Source organism: Nakaseomyces glabratus, chromosome J, assembly GCF_010111755.1.
Source record: "Nakaseomyces glabratus chromosome J, complete sequence".
NCBI classification, from domain to species: domain Eukaryota; kingdom Fungi; phylum Ascomycota; class Saccharomycetes; order Saccharomycetales; family Saccharomycetaceae; genus Nakaseomyces; species Nakaseomyces glabratus.
Window position 1 is genome coordinate 402,784 of NC_088960.1, and position 18,582 is coordinate 421,365.

The 18,582-nt window shown below is 41.5% G+C and overlaps 11 protein-coding genes across 11 annotated transcripts; 6 read left to right on the plus strand and 5 right to left on the minus strand.

Moving 5' to 3' along the window:
* Nucleotides 1–812: 812 nt before the first annotated feature.
* On the plus strand, nt 813–1,250 carry ISU2 (putative iron-binding protein ISU2; the record flags this gene model as incomplete). The annotated part of the gene is made up of 1 exon (XM_447881.1): nt 813–1,250. The coding sequence occupies one exon, from the start codon at nt 813–815 to the stop codon at nt 1,248–1,250; it is 438 nt and encodes a 145-aa protein (XP_447881.1).
* A 351-nt stretch (nt 1,251–1,601) lies between these two features.
* On the plus strand, nt 1,602–2,054 carry RPB8 (DNA-directed RNA polymerase core subunit RPB8; the record flags this gene model as incomplete). Its single annotated transcript, XM_447882.1, has 1 exon — nt 1,602–2,054. The coding sequence occupies one exon, from the start codon at nt 1,602–1,604 to the stop codon at nt 2,052–2,054; it is 453 nt and encodes a 150-aa protein (XP_447882.1).
* A 252-nt stretch (nt 2,055–2,306) lies between these two features.
* Nucleotides 2,307–3,212, minus strand: DSC3 (Dsc3p; the record flags this gene model as incomplete). The annotated part of the gene is made up of 1 exon (XM_447883.1): nt 2,307–3,212. One exon carries the CDS (start codon nt 3,210–3,212, stop codon nt 2,307–2,309), a length of 906 nt encoding a protein of 301 aa, XP_447883.1.
* A 594-nt stretch (nt 3,213–3,806) lies between these two features.
* On the minus strand, nt 3,807–4,715 carry ODC2 (mitochondrial 2-oxodicarboxylate carrier; the record flags this gene model as incomplete). Its single annotated transcript, XM_447884.2, has 1 exon — nt 3,807–4,715. The coding sequence occupies one exon, from the start codon at nt 4,713–4,715 to the stop codon at nt 3,807–3,809; it is 909 nt and encodes a 302-aa protein (XP_447884.2).
* A 539-nt stretch (nt 4,716–5,254) lies between these two features.
* MCT1 ([acyl-carrier-protein] S-malonyltransferase) lies at nt 5,255–6,289 on the plus strand (the record flags this gene model as incomplete). The annotated part of the gene is made up of 1 exon (XM_447885.1): nt 5,255–6,289. The coding sequence occupies one exon, from the start codon at nt 5,255–5,257 to the stop codon at nt 6,287–6,289; it is 1,035 nt and encodes a 344-aa protein (XP_447885.1).
* Nucleotides 6,290–6,713: 424 nt separating this feature from the next.
* On the minus strand, nt 6,714–7,409 carry RCN2 (Rcn2p; the record flags this gene model as incomplete). Its single annotated transcript, XM_447886.1, has 1 exon — nt 6,714–7,409. One exon carries the CDS (start codon nt 7,407–7,409, stop codon nt 6,714–6,716), a length of 696 nt encoding a protein of 231 aa, XP_447886.1.
* Nucleotides 7,410–8,070: 661 nt separating this feature from the next.
* IES1 (Ies1p) lies at nt 8,071–10,083 on the plus strand (the record flags this gene model as incomplete). Its single annotated transcript, XM_447887.1, has 1 exon — nt 8,071–10,083. One exon carries the CDS (start codon nt 8,071–8,073, stop codon nt 10,081–10,083), a length of 2,013 nt encoding a protein of 670 aa, XP_447887.1.
* Nucleotides 10,084–10,490: 407 nt separating this feature from the next.
* HSP12 (lipid-binding protein HSP12) lies at nt 10,491–10,802 on the minus strand (the record flags this gene model as incomplete). Its single annotated transcript, XM_447888.1, has 1 exon — nt 10,491–10,802. The coding sequence occupies one exon, from the start codon at nt 10,800–10,802 to the stop codon at nt 10,491–10,493; it is 312 nt and encodes a 103-aa protein (XP_447888.1).
* Nucleotides 10,803–12,735: 1,933 nt separating this feature from the next.
* On the plus strand, nt 12,736–14,304 carry MDJ1 (Mdj1p; the record flags this gene model as incomplete). Its single annotated transcript, XM_447889.1, has 1 exon — nt 12,736–14,304. The coding sequence occupies one exon, from the start codon at nt 12,736–12,738 to the stop codon at nt 14,302–14,304; it is 1,569 nt and encodes a 522-aa protein (XP_447889.1).
* A 658-nt stretch (nt 14,305–14,962) lies between these two features.
* Nucleotides 14,963–16,174, plus strand: RNH1 (RNA-DNA hybrid ribonuclease; the record flags this gene model as incomplete). The annotated part of the gene is made up of 1 exon (XM_447890.2): nt 14,963–16,174. The coding sequence occupies one exon, from the start codon at nt 14,963–14,965 to the stop codon at nt 16,172–16,174; it is 1,212 nt and encodes a 403-aa protein (XP_447890.2).
* A 408-nt stretch (nt 16,175–16,582) lies between these two features.
* ACH1 (acetyl-CoA hydrolase) lies at nt 16,583–18,163 on the minus strand (the record flags this gene model as incomplete). The annotated part of the gene is made up of 1 exon (XM_447891.1): nt 16,583–18,163. One exon carries the CDS (start codon nt 18,161–18,163, stop codon nt 16,583–16,585), a length of 1,581 nt encoding a protein of 526 aa, XP_447891.1.
* Between the last annotated feature and the right edge of the window lie 419 nt (nt 18,164–18,582).

Below are 18,582 nucleotides of genomic sequence, written 5' to 3' on the forward strand. Positions count from 1 at the left end.
CCAGTATGCCTAGTAACAAATTAAACTAACCTATGTATATATATATTTAAACTTGAAGGCTGTAGCCACGGACGTCCAGATCACCCCTTTTATCATGCAGTAGAAATAACGCAAGAATCAGCAATAATAGCCAATGCTCATGATCGTCACAGGGACTGAACAACTGACCAACTGACCCAGCTGAAGTGAGCAATAGAGCAATTGAGAATAGAGCAATTGAGCAATAGAACAAAAGCAAGAACAGTTGACAGTTGACACATCTGCTGACAGTTGCGATGAGCAATTGTATGACGGGGGGAACACCACAATGGGGACCCAGAGAGTAAAAGCTTGGACCAATCAAAACAGAGAGTGGGTGGGATGACTCTATCAGGAAAGTGAAAGCGTGGGATGTAGGTGTCTATCCTATCTTATTGCACGTATATCATATGATATTACACTATAAAGTGATGTATGACGCATATTACAGACACCCAGACACCGCACACATACACACACTTTGCTATCTGTATTTCAGTTTTTGCTCACTTGTACGGGTGTTTGAATACCCCACCTAGTGTGTTGTGCGTGTATCTCTGAGGCCCCATTACTGGCTTCCCATTGTTCTGTCTCGAGGGCAGCGAGATCCAGGATTTGTCAGCAGAGCAGTGGGGGGGGGGGTGTCTGGTGTGTGGCCGATGCCGGGAAGCTGTGGTATATATAAGCGTGTTAAATAGAGTAGATATACAAATGACTACAACTTGAAATACACTTACACATACACACTCATACACACATACACACACATACACACATACATATACAACTACGAAATGTTTTTGAGAAGTACTAGATTGATGCGTCCGTTTACCAGGATGTACCATCCGAAGGTGATAGAGCACTACACCAACCCTAGGAATGTGGGGTCTATGGACAAGACTCTGCGGAACGTCGGCACGGGTGTGGTCGGTGCGCCAGCGTGTGGTGACGTGATCAAGCTGCAGATACAAGTGAACGACAACACTGGGGTGATAGAGGAGGCCAAGTTCAAGACATTCGGCTGCGGGTCCGCCATCGCATCGAGTTCGTACCTGACAGAGCTGGTCCAAGGAATAACCATCGAGGACGCCGAAAAGATCAAGAACATAGAGATCGCAAAGGAGCTGAGTCTCCCTCCCGTCAAACTGCATTGTTCGATGCTCGCAGAGGACGCCATCAAGGCCGCGGTGAGAGACTACAAGACCAAGAGAAGCTCAACAACCCTCCACTAATCCAACTCTCACTTCAGAACTCAATATTCACAAAAAATATATCATACATACCTGTGTAACTCTAATAGAAACTCCTTCTTAATATCACACTGCATACAAACCCAGTATTATCATCACGTCACACTAAGTGTCACAGGTTTTTTCAACTTCGCTCTTCTCTGCACTTCCTCCCCTCCCATCGAATTCTCAAAAAATTTTCAGTCACAAGCATAATAAAGCCCATTGAAAACACTAGGCCATCGCTTTCAAAATAGTTGTGTTACATGCGTTTACAGCGTTTAAACACACTGGTAATATAGTGTACGAGCTCTTCATCTCTTCGCTGAAAATCACTCTCAACCGCATAGAGCTATGTCCACTACACTGTTCGACGATATATTCACCATCTCCGAGGTGGATCCAGGCCGTTACAACAATGTCTGCCGTATAGAAGCCGGCTCTACTACACAGGAGCAATGCAAGCTGACCCTAGATATAAATACCAACTTGTTCCCAGTGCAAGTCAACGAACAACTGACAGTGACAGTGGCCTCCTCCTTGGATGTTGATGACGACGACAAGGCCAAAGTTAACGACTCTACCGGTGCATCCAGAAGTTGGAGACCACCACAACCTGGCGACAGATCATTGGCAGACGACTACGACTATGTGATGCACGGTACTGCATACAAGTTCGAGGAAGTAAGCAAGGATGTCATCGCTGTGTACTACTCCTTCGGAGGTCTACTGATGAGATTGGAAGGTAACTACAGAAACTTGAACAACTTGAAGCAAGAGACCGCCTACTTGTTGATCCGTCGTTAATTTTACTGAATCACAAGACCATACAGCTTATTACATGGTATTTTAATAAACAACTTCGCACCCTCCCCACATTGTAAATTAGTCAATTTCGAAGCTTATCTTTCGTCATTCCCCTTTCCACATATCCATAGTGCTAAATCGATAAATACATTGTATAAAATCAAACTATTCATATTGGAAGATAAGAAATAATAATAAAGGAATACTTTATCTATTTATTCATGTAATAGTCATTACTTATTGATATTTGATTTAAAATCCCCTAACTAGACAGAACAGCACGTTGGTAGCTACTCCGACTATGATCGACATCCTCTGTCTCTTATTGAACAAACCCTCGTTCTTCATTAGTAACAGTGCAAATATTCCAAGACAGAATCCTGTTGTTATACCTATTAACAGATCTTTGTTGTGCCGTATATCCGTAACTGGAATTGAATTGAAACGATCTTCCACCTCTCCATTTCTGTCTCTCCCTGGTTGTAACCCATCTCCGGCGGTGGCCATAGGATCATTACCACTCTCCATCCACATCTCTTCTAATTGCCTTATGTCTCTCCTTGCGTTACCACCACGGCTTCCTATGTTGCTTTGGGATTCGTCGCCGTTCAGGAGGTCGTCTTCCTCCTCTGGGTCGCCATAGGTAGATCTGAACTGCTGTCTCAACAACTCAATTTCTTCCTCACTGAAACCCACAGAGGCTAATCTATCGAAACCTATGGCCTGAGTGGTCACTGAGTCCGCACTTGGTCCCATTGTATCCATTACATCCTCGCTCGCGAGTTGCTCATCGGTCAAATCCTCTGTACCTATTATACAATGCACATAGAACAGAAGCTCATTTAACGTACCTTCTGTATTCTCTGCTTGCAACCGTTCAAAATACTGTAGAATCTCAGAGCCAAGGTTCGCCCTAGAATTCAATATGTTACCATTCCTAATAAACCGCAGCCTTCTCCTATGTGTCTGCTCTCCTCTCAGTTCCCTACACAGGCGACGTAACCATTGCGTGTTAATAGTATCCATCGATACATGTGTAATATTTAGCTTAAGATCAGGAATGGTGTCGTCATTGAAACGAACCACTATGAATCTTGATATCCCACCATTATCGCCAGGCATCCCATCTAAGGATCCCGTTCCAAGCCCAGAAGACATCTCTATTATATTTGCTGTATTGTTGTCAATTTAATAATACTTAGAGTAGCTGTAACACCGCTCATATGGTCCTGATTACTGGCTCGCCAAAGATATCTTTAGAGTGACCACCAGCCTGGTCTATTATCCTTGTCATTAAGGGACCAAAATCTTGTCACTACCCACAATAATAGTCATGTGTGGTGCTCCAATGCTCAAGTAATGGCATAGATGATGGTATGCTGCAACTGATTCATGATTGTATGGTTTACATCGAGGTTAATTAAAATATATTTCTCGCTATTTACTTTTAATATGCTCTTCTTTTATATAACTTCATGGGGGTTTAGAGGGGGATCATTCTTGCCATCCAAAATATTTGGATCCGATCACTGGTTCCCTAACACTATGACAATAATACGAATATTTACAATAAAAGAGGTCCCTTTCCCCATTGGAATGTAATGGTTAGATGTATCCACGGTGCACTGGTTTAAAATATGTTTTTCTTGTAAAGGAATGGTTTTTTTTGTTTTGGAAATCAAGGAGATGATAATGTAGCGAAAGAGCCTGTAAATATGGCGGTAATGAATGTTTACAGAACAGTTAAAACGCTCACTTACCGTATTTCATCTCTTGGAAGAATGCCATCATACCGTTAAAGACCACCAACATGATACCACCACCTGGACCCAGTCTCAGGATCTTTGGAATGAATCCCTTGTAAAGGGCGGTGAAACCTTCCTCGGAGTAGATCTTGAACAAAGATGGCCATGTCCAATTGTATTTTGGTACCACAGTACCATCGGCCAATGTAGTTGTAGCACCACTTTGGATTCTAGATTTTACAACATCAAATGGTGTGTTCAGTAGAGTACCTACAGTACCACCGATGGTACCAGCGATCAAATCGTTGGTGGTCTTCTCAGTGTTGGTCTTAGCCTTTGGCAATAGGGCTCTAATCTGGAAGATGACACCAAAGTAACCACCGTTCCAGAAGGCGTTTCTCCACATGGTAGACTCCAGCCCATTGTACAGCGAGAGAATACCAGTCTCTCTAATGGTTTTGAAGACGACCTCCATTGGTCCGTTAAATTTGGAGTTGACATCCTGTAGACGAATCTTCACCAATTCAAATGGCACAATGACACAGGCTTCCGTGACACCCGCCAAAGAACCACTCAGAATAGAGATCTGCTGAGTCAGCTTGTCCACACCATACAGATCCTTGAACATCTTCTGGTAAGAGTCATTACAAGCGAACTTTGTGGCTCTCTTTGGTGCTTCCATCAGCATCGGAGAAGAAATACCCTTATACAGACGGCTAAACCCTTCACGCTTGACAATCTGCCCTAAACAGTCGATAACACCATTGTAGGCGACACCGGAACCTGTCCCCGAGCCAACTTGCAATTGCATCCGTGTCTTAACAACATCCAACGGATACATAACAAGCAGCTCGGAAACACCAGCAGCAGCACCAGAAACAAACTGGTAGATAAATGGCAAAGGCTTCTCAGACATAGTAAGCAATTATATTCTGTGTTTGTCGGCCCTACTACCCCAGTAACACCATAACTCTCATGAAATATATATCGTCCAGCTTACTTTATACTTTGAAATCAAGATTTTTGTCAAAAGAATTTCGGTTTGACTCAATCCTCGGGATTGGTCGTCCCACTACGAAATCACTATGCAACTTAAAACTATCTCGCACCAATGGGTAGTATCCCCTTCTCCCAAGTATAGCAATATTAATCATCCTCCCCGCATTCAATAACTTTAAGACAGTTAGCTCTGGACTTCTGAAGTAGGGCTTGAATTCGGAACTCTGGAGACCCTCCCCTCTAGCTTACTGGATCCTACTCAAAACTTGTCGGAAGTTAACTAACGCATCGTGGTTTATACACCGACACAAGAATTCCCAGTTTTAAATTCAAACTTTTGAGCTGAATCGAACTAGAACTCGATCATCTAAACAATTAGTTTTAGATATATAATATTTCGCTCCTCCAAATAGCATTTAACTCTATTTGACAGCCAAACAGGACACAATCCGCTAAATGAAGTTGGTTACATTCCCTGGACAAGGCACTCCGATCCCTGTTGCTGTACTGAAGGCCTTGATTCGGAACAAAGATGCGCAGTTCAACACTATCTTGAATCGTGGACTGCACAGACGGGACTTACTAGAGTACATATTCAGAAACCCATCTAGCCCCGGTAGCATCGCAGTGTGTTCCAATTTCCTATATGAAATGTATGGTCTGATCTCCGAGGACTTGCGGCCCCACCATCGGGACTCGCTTATACTGCTTGGGCACTCGCTAGGTGAGCTGACCTGCTTGAAGGTGAATGAGCTGTTCACTACAAAGGAGCTGTTTGAGATTGCCAACTACAGAAATGACCTAATGGTCAAGTACACGGAACAGTACCTGAGGGCTTACAACAGAAGAGGATCGAAGTTTGAGATGTGGGCGCTGTCGTCTCCAAAGGCTACTGACTTACCATATGAGATACATAAATTGCTCACGGAGTCACCTACGTTCCCGGGATCCCACACAATATCGGTCGCCAATGCAAATTCAGTTAAGCAGTGCGTGGTAACGGGTCTAGTCGAGGACTTAGAAGCATTGAGAACAGAATTACACTTGAATATACCAAGACTAAGAATTTCAGAACTAACCAATCCACATAACTTGCCATTCCACAACAACACAGTACTAAGACCAATTCAGGAACCACTATACGATTTCATATGGAAGATAATGAAGAATAACGGCACACATACATGGACTACGCTAAACCACCCAATAGTTTCCAACCTCGACGGTAAAGAAACCAAATTTATACACCACGCACTGGATAAGTTTGTAAAGTGTAGCTCAACCACTGTACAGTTCACAAAATGCTACGATACCATTAACAGAATAGCGGAAGCCACAAAAGATCAAGAGGACCCCTTGGATGCAGCTATCTGTATCGGGCCGGGAAATGTCATCTACAACTTAATCAGAAGGAATGTCCCTAGCCTGAAATGCGTGGAATACTCTTCAATGGCCACCATAGACTCCTACCATGGTACACACGACTTATAAAGGAAAGTGCTTTAAACAAATATAAACACTGTTATCAATTTCCCTAATACCTGTACATATAATGTCATTTGTCACTCAATTTTGCTAATTCAGTTCTGCATGCAAGTTTAATGTTTCCGTTCAGTTCAATTCAGTTCAATTCAGTTATATCTTTTCACTATTCACTATTGCTATACATTATCTTTTTCTCAATTTGAATTTCATAATAATCTGGGGTAGCGTTGCAAGCGCTATTTTATAGACTTTGATGAATTATTGCTTTGTTATATTTTTATTAACACTTCTATTATGTGTATTCGAGGACCTATTTAAATATATGAGACCGTGTGCGTATATATAATTATGCATTCTAGCAACTGCTAACGTTTTTCCAATATGAGGTTCAAAAAAGACTATAACTAGCTTCATAGAAGCAATCCCCTAACTAGTTAAAGAACTCATCGACAGTTATACTGGGGCTTAAAGGTGGTGGAGTATTTGAAGCCATCTTGTTTACAGCGTCTGTCGATACTGTCAGCTTCTGAGACTTATGAAGCTCCGTGGTACCGGGACTAGATTCCTTTGAGCTATCACTCTTTGTAGGGAGAGGCTCTCTGTAAAGGTGGGCCTTCTCATCATTTGCAAACTTCAATAACGTTGGCGATTCAAGAGACGTTCTTCTATCTGGGGATAGAGAGGGACTCCCCATTGCTAACGATTGGACGTTAATACCCGTGCTGACTGGGTTTGTATCTAGTGAAAGTATAGGTTTGTCACCAATTGCACTGTTGCTGTCAGCACTCCCGTTGCTTGCAGCATTAGAATCCTCTGGCGAAGACTCTCCCATCGACCTCGACCTGAACCTGTTCGATAACAGGGACTCCGTCAAGTACAGTTTTATGCTCTTATCATTGACCACACTGGGCTCCTCCTTCTGCAAATACTCGTATATCTCCATCGTGGCGGCCTCATCATCAAGTATAATTATAACTCTATCCAGGAACGGAAGCGGCGTGAAGTACTGCAGGTGCTTCCTATACTGTGGATACTTCTCCTTGAACAACTTCTTCTCCAGCGTATCTGGCCACTTCGAGTCAAACTTATTCTTGGGAACATCCGTAATCAATACCTGTGTCTTCATCTTGTGCTGCTATATCTGCGTGTCTGTGTCTATGTCTGTGTGTGATGTCTGTGTACTGGACGTATTATCTACTTCTGTATGTATATGCACGTATACCTTATACGCCTTCTATAGAAATAAAAACTCTATTAGAAACTATAAGCAACTCCGTTTAGAGTCAAGAGTAAGTATCAATTATATATATCGTACTTACAAAGAGAAAAAAGGCTAGGGTACCTAGATTTTATCCATTTGGAGGCTTGAAATCAATCAGAAATTGCCCAAATTCGCCTCTTAGGCCAAAGGGTCCCTTAACCCCCTTCTCTAAATGGCTGCTCCTCCCATGGGCCACTATCTCCCCCGTCCCATTCCTCCGTTTCCCATTAAGGACTTCTAAATGGTAAATGGGAATCCCATTCAGAGCTTCTCGTCCGTGCAGACCCCCTCACCTCTGGCTCATCTCAATCAACTTTTGCCCAACGAGCAATCAGCCCAATTGTAACCCACAAAGGCATTGGGACGTAACACCGATGATCAGCACTTATCAAACTTTATGGCGGGGGAAACTAGTCATTATAGAAACCAATAAGCCTCCAATTTAATTCGCATCCGCCTTGATCCATATTTTGAAAAACAGTGTATTTGCGCTGCCCTGATTAGATTACTGATAACACATCCACAAATGGCGAAGCGGATATACGATCCTATCCATGATGTGTTCCAGGACACCGGCGACAACGAACCCAAGAGGTCGAAAGTGCTGTCCGTTAGCGAGTTAAACTCGAGCGAGACTTCGAGGAGGAATGTATCGAGCATTAGCAGCCTCTTGACGTCTGATGATCAGACTGCGGAGAAGGCCATACCTGAGCGAGCTCACAGGAACTCGATCTCCAATCTATTGAGCAATGATCCCGAGGAAGATAACAATGCTGAAAAGGAGAAAGTTGTGCCCGTGCCCCATATGACCAATACCAAGTATACAAGGCATTTAAAGAAGCCCGACGGCGATTTCTTCTCGAGAAAGGATATACAATATGATATGTTGAAGGCTTTGCTCACCGACGATCGATGTTTATTTACTAATCATTTGAAAGCCCAGTACACTAATTCGTTGGCTCCTATGTCTTTGCCAAATAACAAGATACCTATTATCACTGATAAGGAATACGATGCCAGAACATTTGTGTTTAACGACAAATTGACTTTCGCCCAGATGTATGCTTTAACTATGGCGACTTCGTCCAAATGCTCGAAGATACTGAGAGACAAGTTGCTACTGGACGGTCAAGTGGCTTTTTCTACTTGTGTGCTGGGCTTTCTTGTCAATATTGGTAGGCTTAACACAACAATCAACTTCTACTTGGAGATGACCTCGCAACTGAGAACGTACCACAGTGTTCCTTGTTTGCAGGCTCACACTTTGGATATCAAGTCTTTACAAGATACGCCACGTATCAAATCGATACTACGAAACTTGCCAACGGGTAACAACCCGATACATCTGTCGTTGATATACAAGCTACTGGGCGTGATATCAGAGGAGAAGTTTAACGAAATCGGAGACAGCGCATCCCAGAAACTAGATAAACAAGTATCGTCTGCCGAGAAGTTCGGCTTGAATGGTAAATTCAACTGCATAAATATGCTGTTTGCATTATGTGATAACGCTACTATAGTGAGGACCCAATTTTTATCCAAGTACATCCAACTTATAGACCCCCAGGATAATAATCACCGATTCGATCTCGACAAAGATTTGACATTGTTTAACATACTGGACAATTCCAAATTCGATGTAATCGATAGAGTGAACGTTGTATTATGGCTGCTCTACATCCACACAGAAACAGATCTAACAGAAGCAGAAGTTGTAGAATCTTTGAAACTATTCATACCGCCAACGAGCGTTCCAGATTTACAACATAATAAGATACCATTAAGATTGACTACAAACAATTATGATGTAGACACAGAAGAGGAATTGAAATATGGCAAGGAGCAAAAGGAGAAAAGACTACTGTTCTTACAGAAATTAGACAAATCTGATACTAGAAAAGAAGAAAAGACATCAACTGCTGATAGTAAAGATGACGACTCTATTACAGAAAGGGCAACAAGGCGAAAGCGGAAGAAAACTTTGGAGAAAGAAATACTCCTGGAATCTAGCAAACCTAATAAAAAGATCAAGAAAGAGGAAGAAACTGAGGACCGCGTAAAGGTTGAACCTGAGCAGGATCAGGAAGCACTAAAGACAGCAAAAGAGAAGCCCGAGGCTCCTTTACTGGCCGCAGAAAGAACCCCCGATGTTAAAAAGAGCAAAGAATCAATTCATCAAGACCGTGCTGACAGATTAATTAACTTCGATCAGAATAAAGAAGTTGGTATTCTTGAAAAATCGAGGGAAAGAAAGACGCAACGAGAACTACTGCAAGATCTGTCAGATGCTCAAGAAATTGTGAAAAGAAAAAGGAAGCAAATTGGCATGTTACGTTTATTTAATAAATACGATGACATACCCATGGGCTCTGTTATAGGTGTTAGGGGGAAGAAAAGACGGAAATATAAGGATGACGTATTGGGATATGAGACAAGTTTCTTGAAAACCCTTTCTATAGCAAAACAGAAATTTATTAAGGCATTGAGAAGTGCAGATACGAAACCCCAACAAAGCGAGAACAATATCTTTCATCTTTAAAATAGCTTATATTTAATGATGTTCTATTACTAATCACAATATTTCATTTGCATTTTTTAGACAAAACTATAAACTTATTTATTAATTAATGCATGGGTAAAAATCACGAAGGAATAATGATAGATAGTATTTATAATATTACTTGTATCAACGTGTGGCTGCCTGTATAATATAATACAGCGACAGCCTCGAATAGAGAGTAAGAATTTTTTAATAATCAAATATTTTATTATTATATAGTATATTCGACCAATTTATAGCATATTACCAGAATAGCTTCAATTGGTCGGAGAACTAAATAATCTCATGCTATACTTATACTAAATATTATCAATCTGTTTTTTTAAAAGTTTTTTTGAAAGTTGGAACAGTATAAAAAATAACTGAACATCAGATGTTATTCAAGTTTATTTTTCACCACCGTGAACAGACTTGGAGACGTATTCGACGGCATCGTTCAACTTGGACTTAGCAGCATCCATGTATTCTCTAGCAGTGTCTGCGTAGGATTCAGCGTTAGCTTCATCGGCACCCTTTTGAGCGGAGTCATGCATACCTTGGGCAACACCCTTGTTTTCCTCACCTTGGAACTTACCAGCAAGCTTGTCGGTTTCGTCAGTGACGAATTCCTTACCCTTGTCCCAAGTAGACTTTTGAGAGTCTGGGGTCAAACCTTCGTTTAGCTTGTCAGAGAAGTTCTTTCTACCAGCGTCAGACATTGTTAAATTAATATGTGTGTGTTGTTGTTGTTCGGTTGTAAGAAAAAATTATTATATTGAATAAAATAATCTCTTTCTTGTTGATGGTTTCTTATTATTTGTTATAAAAAAAATAAATTGGAAGAAGAAAGAATTGATCTATCTGAATAATTTTACCACCCTTATATACCTTTTTTTCTGTTGGGCTTGATCTCCCCCCCTACTCGAATTCCTAATTTAATTTCTATAAAGCATAGTAATGAGGGGGGTGGTGGCTTTACTAATTAATCCTTTTTTTCTTCTTTTAACTTCGAAATCGAAAATTAATTTAGTTTTCGAATTGTTCAATGACATCAATTGTACTGTACTCTGCAATGGGATCAATAGCACCCCTCCCTTTACAATACCATATTGGTAATTCAATACATTTTATTTTTTTCAATATCATGCGTTATACCTTTTCTTATCATTACCCTTATTTTTTTCTTTTAATGGTGCTCGGCTCCTTGAGCTTCCTTAATGCCGAGTGAGGCACTATACCTAATGGTTCTAATGATAATTTTAATGATACGTTATGATACGTTATGATACATCATGATACGTTATGATTTGTTTATACTCAGTACAATACAATGTTTCCCAGCACACCATGTCCATATTATGTGTCGTTATGCCTATAACCAGTATGCCTTATGCCAATTTGGTGCCAATTTGGTGCCAATACGCTTTGAGTGCCCAACCCGCAAGTACAAAGTCCGCACCACAAAACAATCCTACAGGCATACTCTGCTTCTTTCTTTTTCTCATTTTAATTAATTTGGATCCATTTTCTTCCACTTCCACTTCCACTTTTACTTCCACTTCCACGGAATATGTCTGTGTGTGGGGACGGCAGCTCATCGCCTTCTTCTCTTCTCCGTTTCTTAATCTCCGAGAGACATCTTCGTACCGTCTGGTGCAACTCTGTAGAACCCAGTACAACCCACTGCAACCCTGCACAAGGGTTAAATTTAAATAGTGCCAAGAGTTGCTTGTTTCTAATCATTTTCCCAAAATCCCAGTGTATTCCCGCACCACCCGCATTCCCAAAGTTCTACTCTTGCCACACCCCTTCTAATATCACTGTGCGAGCTTGCATCTTAAATTCTATCTGCACAGAATTCTCAGTACCAAAAATTGTATGTAATTAATTTTAGGGGATGGACCCTTTGATAATTAAATGAGTCCTGTGCGCTGTTAACAGACATCCCCCCTACAACTTCCCCTACAACCCCCCCTGCACCCCACCTAGTTCCAGATTTCCTTAAAATTAATTATTTTCTTGATTTTAATTTTTTAGAGTTGCGCGCTGCGGATCCGCTCTCAGGTACGCCGTGAGTTTTTTCGATGACGTTTTTTTGTCCCTTGCTCTGTGCAGAAATAAGGGCGTGTATAATCCACAGTAAACACCTGCAGAACACAGGAACAACACATGAAGGATGCTGGCAGAACGCTTGCAAGACGTTCCAGACCTTAATACAAAGGGGGATGCTCCCAAGGCTCGGAGAAAATGCCTTGCACTCAGCACAGAGTATAATAAGAAAGCCTCGTTTAAAACGAGCATGGACCTATTAACAAGAATGAGAAATAGCATCATAACCCTAAAATCGGGAACCATTTAACCCTAACCCTAATGCCCAACGATATTTTTCATTTGGAGCGTACATGATTATGAGAATTCACATGTCTTACCGTATTCTACAACATGATTTGATAATGCTCTATAGTGACTGGAAATTTCTGGAAAACCCATCAGTAATAGACAAATAGTCGGTGATTTGATATAGTATTAACCGCCCAAGAACTGGAAGTAATACTATTATATAAGTCTCTCACTCTTTTTCTTTGAGTTCCTCCTTATAGACCAAGAAATATTTCACTAGGAAGCGGGAGGGCAACAGTGTTTTGAAGAGAAATGAAGAGTACACGATCATTACTGCTGCAAAGACGGTACTTGTCGCTGACACACAGGCGGGTGCTGAGCTCTAGTGTGAGACAGCCGTTGCTACGGAGAGGATTCCACTCTACATCGTCTGTGAAGCAAGAGTTTAAGGACCCTTATGAGACACTGGGTGTCAAGAAGTCATCGTCCCAGTCGGACATCAAGAAAGCGTATTATAAGCTGGCCAAGAAGTACCACCCGGATATTAACAAAGAGGCTGGCGCAGAGAAGAAGTTCCACGACTTGCAGAACGCGTACGAGATCTTATCCGATGAAAGCAAGAGGAAACAGTACGATCAGTTCGGCGCAGCTGCGTTCTCTGGTGGCGCGGGTGCTGGCCCCGGCGGGCCAGGTGCTGGTCCCGGTGGGTTTAATCCCTTTGGCAACGGGTTTGGCTTCGATTTCTCGGGAGGCCAGGCCGGTGGCGCTGGTGGTTTCGGAGGCATCAACTTCGAGGACTTGTTCGGAACTGCTTTCGGAGGCGGGCCATTCGGTTCCTCGTCAAACAGCGGGCGCAGGTCTTCCTCAATGTTCAGAGAGTACAAAGGTGATACCATCGAAGTCATACAGAACCTGGATTTCAAAGATGCAGTCTTCGGTAAGAAAAACGTATCGATTAAGTTCAGAGCGCTCGACCCTTGCGGAACTTGCAACGGTTCTGGTCTCAAGTCCGGCGCATCAAAGACCACTTGTCCGTCTTGCCACGGATCAGGTACAACTGTTCACGTAAGAGCCGGGTTCCAGATGATGTCCACTTGCCAGACGTGTGGCGGTGAAGGAACCACGGTGAACGCCTCCGATTTCTGCAAATCCTGCCACGGTGAAGGTGTCAATGTAAATACCCAAAAGACCATCACTGTTGACTTACCACACGGACTACAGGACGGAGATGTAGTCAGAATACCCGGCCAGGGTTCATACCCAGATATCGCTGTGGACAAGGAAATGGCAAAATCTGTCAAACTGTCCCGTGGTGATATCCTGGTGAGAATACGCGTCAACAAGGACCCGCATTTCAGCATAAAGAACAAGTACGACATCTGGTACACCAAAGAAATACCTATCACAACAGCAGCCCTGGGTGGTACTGTATCGATCCCCACCATCGAAGGCACAAAGATCAGAATCAAAGTCCCTGCTGGAACAGCCCCTGAGCAGGTCATCTCTATACCAAACATGGGTGTGCCTAAATCCAGCCCATACAGAAACTCTGCCGTCCAGGCTAGAGGCGATATGAAGATTCAGTACAAAGTCGTGATCAGAAAGCCGCAATCCAAAGCCGAACAGTGCTTATGGGAAGCCCTGGCTGATGTGACGAACGACACTAACGCCAAGAGAACTATGGAAAGTTTTGCCTCCTCGGTCGAGAAGTCTGTAGAAGACAAGCTCAGCGATAATGACAACAAGACTTCCAATAACTCTAAGGAGACGTATAACACAACCGAAGACAACTCTATGAACCCAGACGCCCCAAGCACCTTGGGTAGATTGGAGAAGTTCATCAGTAACACTTTTAAGAAGATCAAAGGTGACAAGAACTAAAGTTTATGATCCACGAAGAGAGTTAGAAATGAGGTGACATTTCATTTACTATATCTATATCTATATCTCTTTCACTATTATTTTTGGGCCTTTGGTTTGCTTGCTTTTTGATTCAGAAATTCATGTACATACACTCGAACAATGAGACTGCTTATATCAGGATCAAGCCAATTGTAATCCCTTTTCTAAATTAAAGATTGTAAATACTTATCTTATTTCCTTATCTATACATATCTACAACCGAGTAAATAATTCTGAACAGGTGCATTGTTAACAGCTACTTATCCATAATCGTTGACGTAGATGGAGAGCCTCACCCATTTCTGGGTAAATTGCGAGTGATAAGCACAAATTCGATGGGGTGTTAGGATAACACCTCAACTACCTGCAAAGAAGTGTACCAGATACTTGAAACAAAATAATATGCTGGAGTGATCAATATTCACACTGACATTCTTGTAACAGATAAGGGCATATGCCGAACTACTGAAACATACGTTAGGAATCTTGAAATATATTACAAAATTTCAATATAAAATCATTGTTACATCTCATTGTGAGTCGACTGGGGCGACTTTTGCCTAATTGCCAACTTAACAATACACTCTACTCAAAGGTAGCGTTTCCAGTTGCTAGCATCACAAAGAACTTGACAAGAATGGCTAAGAAGAAAGGAGGATTCTATGCTGTTCAGAACGGTAGGAGCACAGGCGTCTTCACCGACTGGAACCAATGCAGCAGCCAGGTGAAGGGCTACCAAGGTGCTGTATATAAAAAGTTCGATACATATCAAGAGGCCCAAGCATTCTCGGAATCCTCAAGTGGTTATGGAGCTTCCCATTCCTCTAGTGGTAGTGGATCTGGGAACAGAGTTAGAGGTACGGGAGGGTATAGAGGTACGGGAGGGTATAGAGATACGGGAGGGTATAGAGACTCTAGTTCTTCAAACCATGAGCCAGTTCATGCCTACTTTTTTGGCTCTGGCCTAACCATTGATTCAACTCCAAATTCTAGCCAATCAAGATCAGAATCATATAAATCTGACAATTACAAGAGCAGTTCTAGTAATACGTACAAGTCACCCCACTCGAGCAATGGTAAAATCAAGAAAAAAACCTATAATACCAGATCAGATAAGTACTACGCTGTGAAAAATAGTAATCACCCTTGGCAAAATCAAGTATTTACCAATTGGAGCGAATGCCAGGACTACGTTAAAGGTAGGAAAGGTGTTAGTTTTAAGAAATTTGAGAGTGAACAAGGGGCATATGATTTCTTGGATGGCAATACTGAAAGTACTGACTCAAGAATCTTAGGAATGTCAAGAGAAGATTTCAAACAGCAATATCGTGCTAGTGATGATCACAAACCTGTGCAAAAGGTTACTACTTACTGTGATGGTTCATCATTAGGAAATGGTACTCATGCTTCAAAAGCTGGATATGGTGTGTACTTTCCTCACAATCCATCATATAACATTTCTAAACCATTACTGATAGGCCCCCAGACTAATAATAGGGCTGAAATAATGGCAGTTTCTGAGGCGCTTGATACAATTTGGAACGATCTAACATGTCACGGAAACAAAGTCGAATATACTATCAAAACTGATTCTGAATACGTTTCTAAGCTTTTGAACGATCGTTATTCTAGTTATACGGAGAAGGAGATGGAAACTTTACCCAACAAAGATCTAGTAAAGCCTCTGATTGAGAAATACGTAAAAGTTAAGACATATTATGATGTCAACAAGGACAAATTCTCTAATGATAAAGGTTTAAAAATTGAATGGGTCAAAGGTCATGCTGGCGAACCAGGGAATGAGATGGCTGATCTGTTGGCGAGGAGAGGTGCCGATCAACGGAACTGATCTGGTAGGCTATGTGCGTATATTCTATTAGCTCCCTAAACTCGACATAAACACTTTATTATATCTGCTTTCTTCAAACCCTTATGCTATCTATAATATGCACTTTATTTTCTCGGCGCGATCTAATTAGCTATAGCATGACCATCAATCGTTAAGAGCAATATGCAAGATCAATACAATAACAATTCGCATTTAACTAAACTTTTTAATACAATAAAGACAAGAATATATATTCATTTATTTTACTCACTTACCTACTATAGAGATCTTGATAATATCTCTAAGTTTTATGAAATACTTATATACCGAGAAGCTATCTGGAACTATTACATGATATTTTTTCCTTTTATGTGATCATTACTCATTACAAGAATCGTCCATCTGGCTAGTGCTTATTAATCTAACAACCTATTCAACAGGGTCCCAAGACTCAACTTTCATGGTACCCTTTTCAGCTAAGTTGGTATGGAACTTGAAAGCATTCTTCAACATATGAGGTTCATGTAGACAACCATGCTTAGTAGCATAATGTTCAGCTCTGTCCAAGTAGTCTTGTAGCAATGGCTTGTAGTCTGGATGAGCACATTTGTTGATAATCTCACGGGCTCTCTCTCTTGGTGATAGACCTCTCAAATCTGCTAGACCTTGGTCAGTGACCAAGACATCCAAGTCGTGTTCTGTTTGATCAACATGGGAAACCATAGGAACAATACTGGAAATACCAGTTGGGTCAACCTTAGTTGGTCTGGCTGCTGGACAATGCATAATGGACAGCTTAGCATTTCTCAAGAAGTCAGCAGAGCCACCTAAACCATTTAGCATACGGGAACCATTCACGTTTGTGGAGTTAGCGTGTGCGTAAATGTCAGCCTCAACAGGAGTGTTCATAGCAATCACACCCAATCTACGAATTAATTCTGGGTTATTTGATACAACTTGAGATCTCAAACATAATCTAGACTTGTAGAAATCCCAGTTCTTGAAAACTCTTTCAAAGCCTGGCTCAGTCAATCTAATGGATGTAGCAGTTGCGTAGTCAAGGGAACCATTTTCAAATAGATCCAAGAATGAGTCTTGCAAGACTTCGGTCCAGACATTCAGGTGCTTAAAGTTAGCGTCGGTCAAACCCTCAATGACTGCATTAGCAATATTACCAATACCACTTTGTAGAGGTAGCAAGTTTTCTGGTAATCTACCATGCTTAACTTCATTTCTAAAGAATTCAATTAGGTTACCAGCAATAGCCTTAGACATATCGTCGGATGGAGTGTTTGGACCAACTTGGTCACGGGTCTTAGATTCAACGATAGCAATGACTCTCTCTGGGTCAACAGGGATGGAGTCTACACCAATCTTTTGGTCAACCTTGGTGTATGGGTATGGAACTCTGTGAGGAGGATTTACGGGCATGTCAATGTCATGAACACCTTCGAATGATGGAGTAGCCGTGTTCACTTCAATGATAACTTTATCACTGACAGAGATGAATTCTGGAGAACCACCAACAGATGGACCCGGAACGATGGAACCATCTTCCTTAATGGCGGTGGCTTCAATAATCATGTAGTCAAGAATCTTACCATCGGTTCTGTCCCTCGTGTAGTAACCGTATGTTAGATCTTGTGGGAACATAGACAAGTGCTTGTCGAAGAACTGAATCTTACCGTTGTTAATGGCCTTTGCAATTGGCTTACCAACTTGATGAGGAGCTCTTCTGATGATCATGTCATGTTCAGCCCATTTGTTTTCTTCTGGACCAGCAGATGCACCAACAAATAAGTTAAATCTTAGCTTGCCTTGCAGATTATTGTCCTCAACATGCTTAATCAAAGCATCAGGCACAGCCTTTGGTGTACCAACACCAGTGAAACCAGACCAACCCAAGTACTGACCATTCTTAAACAATGGAATCAGCTCTTCTGGGGTCTTGACCTTAGCCAAATATGGAGCGTATCTAACTCTCTCTTTTAAAAGTTTAGAGACAGTCATTTTTTTGTGTATATCCGTGGGTGTTTTTCTTTTTAGAAAACTTTTGAATTAGGATTATCAGATGCTAATGCCTTTTAAGAAATAAAAAAAATTGGTACTATGAAAAGCAAAGAGTTGTTAGCTGGATGCTTGAAAGAATATTATGAGTATGACTTGTTTTTCCAAAAAATTATCAGTTGAAAAAAAGTTTATTATGCGTTCTTCGGTGTGCAAGTCCTTATCGCAAAATCCTTTTTTTTCTCTTTCTGTATTTCCTTTATTTACAGCTTTTGATTTTGTGTTTCTGATGTTAGAGACAACAGATAACTTTTTACATTACATTTATATATCTAATCCTAGGTGTAGTTAGCATGGAGACATCATAGAGATTGTGGACGTGACTTCAGTGATCCGCATCACACCTCTCTCCTACCCCCTCC